The sequence below is a fragment of the Mya arenaria genome, chromosome 4 (assembly GCF_026914265.1).
Source record: "Mya arenaria isolate MELC-2E11 chromosome 4, ASM2691426v1".
Taxonomy (NCBI): domain Eukaryota; kingdom Metazoa; phylum Mollusca; class Bivalvia; order Myida; family Myidae; genus Mya; species Mya arenaria.
Window position 1 is genome coordinate 4,342,316 of NC_069125.1, and position 14,442 is coordinate 4,356,757.

The 14,442-nt window shown below is 35.7% G+C and overlaps 1 protein-coding gene across 1 annotated transcript; it reads left to right on the forward strand.

Annotated features, from left to right (window-relative positions):
- The first annotated feature begins 239 nt into the window (after window positions 1-239).
- LOC128233081 (uncharacterized) lies at window positions 240-2,257 on the forward strand. Its single transcript, XM_052946960.1, has 2 exons — window positions 240-279; window positions 1,020-2,257. Exons 1-2 carry the CDS (start codon window positions 240-242, stop codon window positions 2,255-2,257), a joined length of 1,278 nt encoding a protein of 425 aa, XP_052802920.1.
- Window positions 2,258-14,442: the final 12,185 nt, after the last annotated feature.

The following is a 14,442-nucleotide window of genomic DNA, read 5'->3' on the forward strand; positions in this document are numbered from 1 at the left end:
ACTATTAAGGATGTGTCCATTTGTGGCTTAAACAATCATAACACAGTGTATCGTCTATATATATATGTATTCATTCGTTCATTCACAATAGACGAATTTCATGTTACGTAATCATTTTGCCGGCGGCCATCTTGGAGGCCCATGCGCAGTACGGAATATCCGGTGATTAACACATCCGAACAGCTGATCGATGTAAACAAATCGTTAGTCAATAAAAATGGTACTTAAATGTTCGATTTATGGCTGTAATCACAGAAAAGATCGTGAAAAAGACCTGCAGTATTATAGATTACCTGCAGTAATTACAAATCAAGGCGCTGAATGGGAAAAACTTACTGCAGACCGAAGAAGAGAATGGCTAGCAAGAATTAACCAAGACTTCAGCACGAAATATTTGACCAAAGTTAGAATATGTTCAACTCACTTCATAAGCGGTATGTGATGAAATAGAAAAGCTGCTACATTATATTTAACATTATAATGACTTGACTGTATGACACTTACTACTGTGCTTGAGGTAGCTTGATGAACTTCAGTAATGAGTTGCAAATGTACATGCAGTATATATATATAAGCTGAATTTTTTATATTATAAATTTCCATGACGTGTACTGTTGTACCCTCTTTAAGTATTATTGGCAGGTAATAAGCATTGTTCCCTAAAGGATTATTGCAAATGGCCTGAGAGGTATACACAAGGGAGAGACAGATGTGTGATACAAGGAGTCTGGGTGCGATACCCCAGATCTTTCCAATAGACCCATTCCTTCTTTAACATGAGTGGTCTCTATTGCCGATACATCCGAGCATATTGTGTGTCGAACCAATTCATCGCTAGTCGAAAAGTACCATAACCCTAACCCCAGTGCCCCAGGCAGGTTTCAAACCATGCACCCCAGGATTAGTAGTCCAGAGTGTTTCAAGCTACCAAAATATGCCACCCCATTATTTCATAATTATTGTCAAGTTATAACGGTCTGTACAACATGAAACTCACATGGTATATTGAAAACTTTCAGGCAAGAAAGCAGATCTGCATGACAGACTAAATCCCGACTGGGCACCAAGCATAGGTCTTCGTGGAGCACAGATCCTCGCAGTACCTGAAGAAACTCCAAGTGTAAGCCGCTATAACAGAATCAAGAATCGGACCCAGCGCAGGTTGTATTCAGAAGAGATACGTGGAGATGAAATTGACAGTGTGATAGAAGACTTCGATGATGTGAATGTCAACAGCAAGTTTGTGAGTACAGGTGTGCAGACAGGCATTACATTTAGTTTTATCAATGGGATGGAATGTGAAATAAATAGTCTTCGTTCTGAACTTGAAAGCATTAAAAAGCAACAAACAGTGCTGTTCAACGAAGAATTCTTTGTGGAGGATGATGATAAAGTGAAACAACTGACTGGTATAAACACATATGCTGTGTTGATGGTAGTATTTGAGTATCTTGCTAACTTTTTACCATGCAGCGAGTCACTTTCAAAGTTTGAAATTTTCATTATGACACTCATGAGATTGAGATTGAATCTTTCATCTATGTTCATAGCGTATTTATTCCAAGTGTCACCATCGACTGTGTCAAGACTTTTCTCTAGCACAATAGATGCTATGTATGAACGACTGCATCCATCCATATACTGGCCAGCCCGGGAAACACTTGAGAAGACAATGCCGATGCAATTCAGGAAACATTTTGGCAGAAAATGTGCAGTCATAATTGATTGTTTCGAGGTTTTCATCGAGCGACCTTCCCGCTTAGAGGCCAGGGCCGAGACATGGTCTTCATATAAGCATCACCACACTGTAAAATTTTTAATTGGTATAACTCCTCAGGGCACTGTCTGTTTTGTTTCTAAAGCTTGGGGTGGTCGCACCAGTGATAAACATTTGACTGAAAACTGTGGATTTCTTTTCAAGATCATGCCAGGAGATTTAGTGTTAGCTGACCGTGGGTTTGATATAGGTGCAAGTGTAGGGTCTCATGCCGGTCATGTTCATATTCCAGCGTTCACTCGAGGCCAAAATCAACTTTCAGCTGCTGATATTGAAACAACACGCAAACTAGCAAATGTCAGAATCCATGTTGAAAGAGTGATCGGACTTGTTCGCCAGAAGTACACATTTTTGATTGGTGTCATTCCTATTCGTTTTCTGATGCAAAAGGATGAAAATGATGTGTCAACTATAGACAAAATAGCATTGATATGCTGTGCCCTGATTAATTTTAATGACTCCATTGTAGCTGTAGATTAAGATCTGAAGGATGAAAGTAAAATGATAATGCATGTATGGAGTCGTGGTTTAATTCTATGCTACGGAACAAATGCCTAATATACTCTATGACTTTCATAATCAGTGTATTGTATGTAAATGGATGAGTTCTCTATTGAGTAGAGGGTTATAGTGGGTTTTAAATGTGTGTTGACGACAATTAAGCACATCCAGGAATTTTCTTTTTGTCCCTAATGTCTGCTACATTACATGTCTTAGTGATGACATTTCAGTTGTCAATTTTATAACTTGTGTCACATGTTTATGTTGTACTATTACAAACTGATGAAATAAAATTATAATTTATTCTAGTAATTATTCTTATTTCCTGTTTGATTGCAATCAGTTTTATGTAGCCAGTATCTGTACACAATCTACCTAGGTCATTATTAAAATAGTTGTTCGCTATATAATATACAAACACCAAAAACAAGGGAAAACATTCAGCATGACTAATGATTTTGTTCAATACATTTGGTTAAGATAACTGAACATAAGAATCAATCCATTAAATTAATTAATTTTCATTTTTGGAATAATTACAATAATATCAAACTTAAAATTTTTAATAATGACCTGGGTAGTTAATGTATATGTACCACCAAGACAAACAGAGTTTTTTGATACTATTTATTGCAGTGAATAATTTATGAACCATTAATATTGCATCTAAAACATATATCCAGCTTGGTATAATTGATTAATTCACTTATAGATTGATAGCAATAAATATAACATTGAAAATGAACACCAAACATAGTTACAACAGCATTCAGCAAATAAGTCATTACACATGAACATAATGTACAACACAATAAAACAGTCCTGAGTATTATGTTGGATATATTATTGATAACCTTTCAAAATTATATCTAGCTCTTTACTCCACAGCAACAAACATGTTTACAGTCAGATATATAAATGATATGAACATAAGTACATGATGTGAAATAATTATGTTGTGCGTAATTATTTCAGATACACACATTTAATATATATCAATATTTTTCCAACAAGCCCTATACATCACACACTATCCATGGGTCCATAATCAGTACAGGGTTAAAAATCAGACAACAATTCATTTCTTTCTGAGTCTTTTGAATGCAGGTAACTTTCTACAGGCTGGGCAGTACCACTTTCCTCTTGGGGAATTTTCCAACTTAAGACAAGTAAAGTGGAACCAAACAATTGAACAATCGTTATTGTCACATGCTATCATTTTACCAGATTCAACCTGGTCGCAATAACAATATCTTTCCTCGGAGTCTGATAGTAAGACAGGTTTCATTTGGGTATCAGAACACTGAACATTTTCTATTGCTTTTAATACCGGTTGCTTGACATTATCAGTAGTATTCAATACCGGCTGTTTGGCTGGCACTGGCAAGCTTGTGAATACTTTACCAACTAATTCTGGCAAAACCGCACACTCAAAGAAACCTTTTGACTTGCTGCATATGTCTTCCCAAACAATTGGATTGAATTTCACTTCTTCAATAAATAAATCACATAATGTCCAAACAACAAAGAAGCACATTTCCTGTTTACATACACCTAATTGAGTTTGTATCTGGTAATAGTACTTGTGATTTTCACTTAAATGGAGTTGATCATTTTTTAAAACTAAGAAATCACATGTGTTCTCATCAATTTTATCATTTCTAGCATTAAAGGGGCATTTAATTTCAATACATGCATTGCCACAACAGTCACAGGCAGTTATACCATCAGGTGAAGCACCAATGCAGGGTAGATCTTCTGAAATAATAAATCCACTTTCTCTCACTAGCAGGTTTTCATGCTTTGGGCTGGTATACTCCACAAACTGCTTTAGAGCCACTCTTTCATTCACTGTTCCCCACTTCATGGCTTCAGTCTGGAAACACTGGGTCTCTGGATAGCATATTTTCTTTACAAGAGATTTCGATGGCTTGTCAGGGTCTGTAAAAACCACACTTCGCATGTTTGATGCTGTGATTCTACCAGCTCGGAACTGGTTCCATAGCTTTGATTTTGACTGCAGCCGAGTTTCAACCTCAACATTTTCGGATTGTTCTTTGCTGCATGAAACCCTTATGTTTTTACATTTAGATTGTACTGTGCACAATGGCTCACCAATCATATCCGGATCTTTCAGTTCACTAAGTATTAAAGGAAAGTCTCGTTTCTCACATGTTGGAACATAATCTGCAGCATACGGCTCTATGACTGATAGTACGGCTGGTTTAGATTTTAACACTGACAGTTTTTGACAGAATGACATGAAATCTGCCTCTGATGCTCTAGGTGTTTTAACTTTTCTTACTGAAGGGGTGTTTGTAACTTGGATTTCTCCATTATTCATGCACTGCAAATTATCATCAAAATGTTTTTTGGCAGTTTTTGCTGAGGTAAAGTTTATGTTGCTTACAGTTTTATACCTTATGGTCTTCACTGATGCTGGTATAATCTTCCAATATGCTGCGGACTGGGTACACGTTTGCGAATCTCTTATTTGCACAGCTGCAGATATTGAAAACAATAGAGCTGCTATGTGGGTGCATGCTTCTCCAAGACCAGCCATACAATTACAGTGGGCCCCCTCCACAACACCATCTGGTTTCACTATGACCCAGGGTCTAAGTGGCTTCTCTCTAAGTCGTTGTGAATGTAATACCTGAAAAGAAATCCATGATAATATTATATTAATAAGTAATGACAGGTGCCCAGCTAGCTCGGTAGAGCAAGGAACAGGTTATACCGGGGATCATGGGTTCGAGCCCACATGAGATAAACTCTCTTCTCTAATTTTACTGGTTATAGCAGTCAGAGGCGGCTGGGTGAGAATATGATCCTACCGAGAAATAAAGCTGGTAGGAGTGTAGTGACTATCGATACTGACTCAAGACAGGCGGCCCGCAAGCTCAGTGGGTAGACAGATCAATGTTGTAACACATTGGTAATACCGTGGGTCATGGGTTTGCATCCCATGTCGGGTGCACTGTTTCCTGGACCCCTAGTTTACTACATTGCCAACTTACCTATTATTACACATAAAAATGTGACTGAAATAAAACAATTTATTCAAAATTTTACACTGTTTTACAGACATTATTATAGTTAATGCTGAGTTATATACCTTTGCAGTGACTATGACATGGTTGTTTGTCTTGTAACTTGATCTCTCTTGCACCCATCCACTGCAGAGTTGGTTTACAGCATCAAGTGATTTCCAAGCTTTCAAATCTTCTTTCGTGTATGGACTAGGGGTAAAGAGTAAACAGTGAACGATGTCTATATGCGTAACTGAGGGTAGGCACGCCACATCTTTTGACCAAACCAAATCAGTTGCGTAAGGGTCTACCCCACCCACTATGGTTATCTTCTGCTCGTAGCGCTTTTTGGCAACACTATCCAGGCTATCTTTATACTCCGTAGCAAATGAAAGTTTCTTAGACATGTTGTGTCAATAAAATCTGCATCTGTATTGATTTACCGATATATTTGAAGAAAATCGTGCGATAAATTGCTGAAGAAAGTTGAAATTACGCGAGAGCCTCCAAGATGGCGGATCAACCGGTGTTATGGTAAATTGTTACCGCTCGTGCAATTCCTCTATGTTGATGATAACAAGTCACAAGTCACAAATCAACATACTGAAAATAAACAATGGAATAGTAGTGAGTACATAATTAATATAATACATCGCATAGTTTTATATATTACTATTTAACAATAACACTTCACAATAATTACTGAAGTCATAATGTGTCTAGAGCTAAAATGATAAAAGAGAATAATATGACCTAACAGTATACAATGAACACTTACAGGCGTGTGGCGCCAAATGTCAAATATATATGTCTCTCAGTCTTCTCTGCTCTCAACCCCAAGACCGTGGTGTCAATGTTCTGTTAAACTGTAAACCAACAGGTTATGAACGTGTGCAAAATGTGCAACAAATAGACGAATGAGAAGTCACTGCTGTTTTGAACAGGTAGTTTACCAGAACCACGAAAATATGTGACTTACTATAAAAATACAAACAAAGCATCCAATACACTCATTTAACCAAATGCAGACTTAAACAATTGAGAATTAATACATACCAGATCACATTATACTTAGGATCCAATCTTAAAAATGTAAAAAGACAAGATGTCTGTCAAAATGATAATTTGAACTCAAAAAACAAAGTGCGTGAAAAAATGCTGATTTCACAACATCTTATTATTTTAAGGGAATAGGCCAAACGGCAAATTGGCAATGGGTTACATTAAGTTAAACAAACAAGCTAAAATCGGACTGATTTTATGACAGTGTTTACACTGATCTGTCATTTCATCTGTCAAAGTTTTTATCATTTTTCAATAACTTGCTTTGACTTATATTTACAAGATTATCATGTCTCTAATAGTGTTCAGAAATTCTAAATCAACATTGAAGCTTATAAATTTAAAAGTTGCCTGGGGATGGGGGTGGGATGGGTCAAAAAGTTGTTTTTTTAAATATCCAGAGCAGCCAGAAGGTAAGCATAAGCTCTATTGGTCACAGTTGGGAGACTTGTTTGTCCCAAACTACATTTTTTTTCAATTTCTTTCGGTTCTGAAAACATTGCAGCTAGTAATGGGACTTGGACTGGGGACTCCCTGTTTGCAAGCTTGTGCTCTATCAACTTGGCTCACAGGCCCTTAGAACTTAAAATAACTTAAAGCTTGCAGTTGAATTGTTCAACCAGCTCGACAAACTGTTCCTGATAACTTAATTTGCAAACAATCTGACCTTTGTGGGTTAGTACTGGGACACACTCATGAACGGTATAATATTAGTACGGTAAACCTGGGTGCAAAAGTGGGACAGGTTTAGATCTTGAACCCCACGACTGATGACTACTTGAGCTAAAGCAATGGCTTTATTAAAACAGAAACCACCTTGCATTTAAAGGAAAATGCCAACCATATTTTAAGCTTCAGAAAGAAAACAGCCTGTTTATAAATAAATAGATTATTCATTTTTTATTTCAGATCTTGACATGGATCCAAGATGCTGGTAACTAGGCGGGACGTATTGTTACACAGAACTGCAGGTTTCTGGATTGGTAACTTAATTTCCATATTTCCGGTTTACTTGTGTTATTTATAAGGAAGATAAAAGTAAATACACTGCAAGAGCGAATCAAGTGGAAATCGTGCATTATGCATTATTTACAGTCAGTTTGTAGCATTTTTTTTTTACCAAATCTCAATTTAATACAAACTTTTAAGCTTATCATGCATATAGTTTGATGCACATTCTATAATTATAATATTAAAGATGTGCAGCATATATATGGAATGATCCACATCACTGGATACTGTATATATGTAACATTGCATGTGAAAATGCATAGCAACAAGTGATATAAGACTGCTGAAAAAATCACATTGCAAGTTTTCATATTTATTTTCAAAAATTAATGTTTTATGCATTTTTCAAAAACATTAATTTGCGACAGAAATATGAAAAACTGCGATAAAAAATTTTGTCAGCATTCTTGTATTGCTGTTTTTCAGATGTTTACACAAAATTTGCTCATTTCTGGACAAAAGATAAAATATTATTAAAACCGTTAATCTGTAAGAGCGGCCTTAAAGAAAACAAATGAAATAAAAAGGGTTTTTAATGATTTCTAGCAGATAAGTCTGTTGTCAAAGAACCAAACTCAAGGTATCATTATAGCCGTCTGTCATGTCAGAGACAATACACTAATGTTATTGTATTATATTTGTATATGATGTATAGGTCCTAATTATTAGGTCTATAAATCCGGCTTTAAGTGATTTTGAGTTGTGCCCTTTATTTAACTGAGAAAACAACTGATGTTTTATTATTCATATTTTACAAATGGCTCTGTGAAATATTCTGTGACTGTTAAAAGGTGTAAATTTAAAATATTTTGTATATGTACTCAATTTTTTTTTTATCATTGTTTTTTTGCTCTTAGATAATTTTTGTTTTTCGTTTCAGAGACTCAGCGCCATGTCACAAATACTTCAGAGCCTAGAATGAAAGTTACCGAAAGAGCAATAGACTTTCAAATCTCTACAAAATTCATCTTAACTGTTTTTCAAGGTGATACTTGAGACTACCAAAGACTTTTCAAGGACAGAATTCACAAAACAGTTTATGCCACCATCTCATATCAAAGGATTGTGCTTGAGTTGAACAGCCTTCAAACAGAAACTGTTTCAAAACCTTCAATGGATTCATTCTGATTCAGTTTACCCTTGCTGTGATCTGAGCAACTATTTACATCAATTCAACATTGTAAATTGTTTAAACTTGAAAATTCTGTCTTCGTGCAACTCACATGAATCTATTTACTGTGGACTTTGATGTTGACTCTATACAGGAAGAAGAGACCATCTTTATTCATGCTGGCATATCTTCTAAAAAGGAAACAAATATTATAACCAACATACTACACTGTTATGTCATCCAAGGACTCAGCTACTGACTCAATTTATAAAAACTTCAAAGGAAAAATGTCTCTGTCAATGTAATTACTGCTGTGCATAATAAGACATTTTTTATTATGCGCCCCTTCGAAGAAGAGGGGTATATTGCTTTGCACATGTCCGTCGGTCGGTCGGTACCGTCTACCGTCTGTAGACCAAAGCTTGTCCGAGTGATAACGCAACAATTCCTGGACGTATGGTCATCAAACTTGACATGAAGGTTGGGCCTGACCAGTTGATCATTTTAGGGATCATCAGGTCAAAGGTCAAAGTCACAGTGACATTGAATGGTAAATTAATTTTAAAGCTTGTCCGAGTGATAACTCAACAATGCCTAGACCTTTCTTCATCAAACTTGATATGAATGTTGGGCCTCACCAATAGATGACCCCTATTGGTTTTGGGGATCATCGAGCCAAAGATCAAGGTCACAGTGACCTTGAATGGTTAAAGGTTGTCCAAGTGATAAATCAACAATGCCTGCCCCCATGGCCCTCAAACTTGACTCGGAGGTTGGGCCTTACCAGTAGATGACCCCTATTGATTTTAGGAATCAAAGGTCAAGGTCAAAGTGATCGTGAAAGCAAACTCGACAATCCCTGGACCAATCATGCCATTCAGTCTGAATGGTCATCAAACTTGACATAAAGGTTGGGCCTGACCAGCAGATGACCCCTCTTGACTTTGAGGGTCATCAAGCCACGGTCAAGGTCACAATAACCTTTAATGCAAAAAAGATAACAAATCCGTTCCCAGGGATATCTCAACAATGCCTGAACCTATGATCATCAAACTTGACATGGAAGTTGGTCTTGACAAGGAGATGATGCTTATTGATTTTAGGAGTCATTGGGTCAAAGGTCAAGTTCACAGTGACCTTGAATGCGAAAATGTTTCGAGTGATAACTTGACAATGCCTGTACCCATGGCCCTTAAATCTGACTTGGAGTTGTGTCTGGCTTGTAGATGAGTCCTTTTCATTTTAGGGGTCATTGGGTCAAACGTCAAGGTCACAGTGACATTGATTGAAAAAAGCTTGTCTGTGTGATAACATGTCAATGCCTGAAGCCATGTCCCTCAAACTTGACATTTAGATTTTTGTAGTCCAGCTGATGACTCATATGGATTATGAGGTCATAGAGTCAAAGGTCATGGTCATAACACACTGTATCCTCACACTTTGAATGGTCATAATCTTAAAACTGCCACAACGGCATCCAATGTCAGTGACTAATCAGCTGTCATTTTGGTCCATGCTTATTTCATTCAATTGTTCATATAATCCTGACAACATGGCGCTCAGGTGGGGGCATAATGTTTGACAAACATCTCTTGTTGATACTTGGCTCATTTCTTACATGTAGCTGTAACATTTTGGGCAACTTCTCAATTATTTTGTTTAAGACATTTTTCATCCAGCTCATCTAAGCCTAAGTTAGTGTTCATGTTAACTTTTATGACTGCCTGTTAATTGTACTTTTTATAAATTATTTTTAATGACTTTTTCTCAAGAACCATTTGGCTAAGTATGTCTCCTCCTGAAATAGACTAATTCTTTTAGCTCCAGTTGTCTGTCTGTCCGTCTGTAACAAATTGTGTCTGCTCCATGTCTCTTTAACCTTTTGAAGGATTTGATATAACTTCCCACAAATGTACACCATATTGAGAGGAAGCGTTTATTATTATAACTGTTGAGCAGTTTCTGAACTTGACTGTATTATATCTTGCATTTACCTCAAGCTGTTAAGTGAACAATATAACATTGACCAATACAAGGAACTAAACCTTCTAGGTCACCATTTTGGAATAAAGTAATACTTAAAGCTCATATTTCCATAAGAATCTGCTCATATACAGTTTTAATAGCTTATACAAGTATATCATTTCAACATAACATCAGATCCTCCACTGTTTTATGTTTGCACCATTTTTTAGCTCCACTGGCCAAAGGCCAGAAGAGCTTATGCGATGGTAATGTGTACGTAGTATGTGCGTCCGTGCGGTCGTGCGTTCGTGCGTCTGTAAACAATTGCTTGTGAACACGATACAGTCTTCAGTTTTGATTGTATCTCGATGAAACTTGTACAGTATCTAGATATCCATTAGAGCTGGGTTCCTTTCGAAAACCAGCCAGATCCGCCCATGCATGCCTAGATTATGGCCCTTGATAGTATAAAAAAATGCTATTGTGCTTACAATTGGTTGTGAACACGATAAAGTCTTCAGTTTTTATTGTATCTCGATGAAACTTGTACAGTATCTAGATATTCATTAGAACTCGGTTCCTTTCGAAAACCAGCAAGATCCGCCCATGAATGCCTAGATATGGGCCATGAAAGTTTTAAAGAAATGCTTTCTATTTTTAGCCAGGTCTGCATGAGCGAATTCTATTTTTAGCCAAGTTTACATGTACATATAAATTCAAGTCTAGAGTTAAGGGAGACAATTTGCAAGTCTAGGATTTTGAGAGACAATTTGCTTTTTGCTTCTGCAGTTGATTTTGTGAATTACTCTGCCTTGTTCTTGTTGAAAGCCCAAAGGCCATTTTTTAGCTTTATGTTCTGTAGTTTGCGCATTCATCTTAACAAAATTGGTTGTGAATGTTTAAGTTATGCACCTGGTGTCATTACTGGCCACACACAGGGTTCACAGGTTTGATAAATATAAATCTGGAAAGGTTTGAAAATCTTTTTGTGTGTTCTTGCATCCATCTCAGCACAATTGATTGTGAATGTTTGTTCAAATTGATCACTGTTGTCCTAGGATGCCCTTGACTTTGACCTTTTGACCAACTTTTTTTAACTTTTAAAACTACAGAAATTTTTACTATGAGTACAGTTTTGAAAGCATTTTTTTTTTGTCAGATGACTTTTACTTGGCACATATTAAAATAGTTCATTCAACTAAGCTGCTTACAATACTTTCTGGGCTCAGATGTTGAACGTGCTGCGTTTTCAGGTAACCCAAACACAAAACATAAACTATATGTCTGTTGCCTTTTACCCATACATACATACATGCTCTGGATTGATATGACCACAAAAGCCATGCCAGTAGAGCATAGGCCCTTTTGGGCCTCTTGTTTTAAACTTTGATTTATATATTATGACTTTTATGAACAAATACCAAACAGCAACTCACAGATCTATACTCATTTTGGCAGAATTTTGTAAATCCAAGCATTGTCATTTGATATTCAATGCTTTTTGGCAAATTTGGGCATTTTCTGTCACATTAAAATCAATATTAACAATAAATCTCCAACTTCAATATTCTCATATTTTTGTGCCCATTCTTTGCCAATTATTTGTTTGTCTATTGGTATACATGTATGTTAATTCATTCTGTTTTTCAAAATAACGAATTAATAAAATGTTTGAATATTTTATTTGTTCATAACTTATTTAATATAACAAAAAGATGACTGCATTTTGTTTTATTTTACATCATGATCACTCATAGAGCAAGACTTGAAGAAGTATAGTGATATAGCCACAGGTGTTTGTCTGACTTTCTCCTACCCAAGAGGGCATGTGTTTGAATCCTAAGTTGGAAAACACAGTTCAAAGGTCAGTTGATGTATCCTGATTGCAGTCAAAGAGAAACACTCTTTGATGGGCACCTGTAAAATAGAAGATACATAATCTTTACTATTATCCATAAAACGTGAAAGTTGTTAGTAAAATAAAAAAAGAAATGGTCTAACATTTTTTTCAAATACAATTCTTGATAATAAATTTTGTAAAAGTACACATTTATCTTAAGAGATAAAATCACTACAGTACAAATTTGTATTGTAAAAGCCATTTCTCAAATTCAAATGAAATGCCTGCCTTGACAGTGACATTTTGTATTAAGATTACATATATTGGTAAAAAATCGGTAGTTTGCAAGAAGCAGTAGCAAGTATTTTCTTATTTCATACTATGTTATAATGGCAATTGCATCTGTTTTTGAAAGACTGGGTCTAATAACACGAAAAAATATAATAATAATCCTACTCCCCGATTACTGTTTGCATAGTTTTTGCAATAGTTGGTTTAATCATACGCTGAGATATACAGTCATACCCAATGCTTTTCAGTGCTGCAACACTGCATCTCTGATGACTGAGCTTTTCTTTCAAAAGATTGCCTGCAATGAAAAACTTAATAAATCATATCAATAACAAACAAAGAGGATACTGTATTTGACAATAGGTCTACCTTTTTGTAATGACAAATGTCATTTGTATACTGGTTAGTATATAGACTTGTATATTAAAAAATATTTGAGTGTGTAAACTAACACACCTTAAGGAAACAGTTCAAATAATATTCGCTAACTAAACTCTTTCTTAAATTTGTACTTCCGGGGTTTTCAATCGAATAAAACAAAGAATTAACGAACGTAATAGTACATTTACCTTTTGGGATGTGATTATTTAACATGTTAACGCCATAACAATTTATATTATACACAATACAAGCGATAAGAAATGAATATAGTTGGTATCGAAATGTGTCATAACCTGAAAACATATTCGTATTGCATGACGAAAGTTGGCTCTTGAAATAACCACACTGTCAATAGTTGATAACAACGACACGATTTTGAAACCAGGCAGCTCTCCCTGTATATTTTTCTGCACATACACCAGAGGCACTGTCCCTCAGCACTTTCAGTGCTTTCATTCTAATACTTCCGGGTACTAGACCTAACTTGTAAACATTTGTTAAGCCCAAAATCAAATTCAAGTTATTTATTGTGAGTAGATTTTTGTTTTCATAAAAGTAGCATTTGAAAATACTACTGCTTATGAATATATTTGATTCTCCGTGGAGTGGAACTTATTTCTCAACGGCGCAGTCACGCGGTTGTAAAACGCCAGTAACATTTCGACCTTCACATTAACTGCAAGACTGTGGTAACTTCTAATTTAGCTATGATATGTTAGGTTGATTGTAGAACTAAGGGTTTAAATTGTCATAAGATTTTTTGAAAATGCGTAGTAATTGACACCTTATATGACCCAATACCACGATATTTACGCAAAGTGGTCACGAATTCACTCAGGGTGAGTAATATTTGATTATCACATAGAAAGCTGATTTTTTACCTTCTGTACCATGTGCCTGGAAGCGAAAAATGTAACAAATAACTGCCGGGTTGTTAGTAATCATTATATGGGATTAAACAGTGGCAACGGATGCAGCGTATCTAAGGAACTATAAGACAGCAAGTACGTTTTTATATTTTAATTAAAACCAGTCAGTTTTTTAATAGCTAATGCCATTCAAAACCAATTTGTTTTGTCCCATTCTCTAACCTTTCAGACTGCATGCTTATCAAATTCTTCCACAACATAATTTTCAAAACCATTTCAAATCATTGAAAAATGACAAAACAAATGTTTTATACAGGGTAATTTTGGTTGATAATTGCCCAATTCAAAATCATATCCCTCGGGCAATTATTCATCCCACTATGCAATTAACAACCAAAAGCTATTGTCAACCATGTATTATTCTACAAAGATATGTACAAATCACATTCATAACGACAAATAGAAACAAGGAAGAATTTTTAATACAATGTGTCTCGTTTTTGATACCGGTCTAGTTCCTAATTTCTGATTGAAATTGCTTGACTTTTTATCACTGTAAAATGTTTCTTAACAGGCTTCTGATCTTCTTAGTTTCGAAGGTA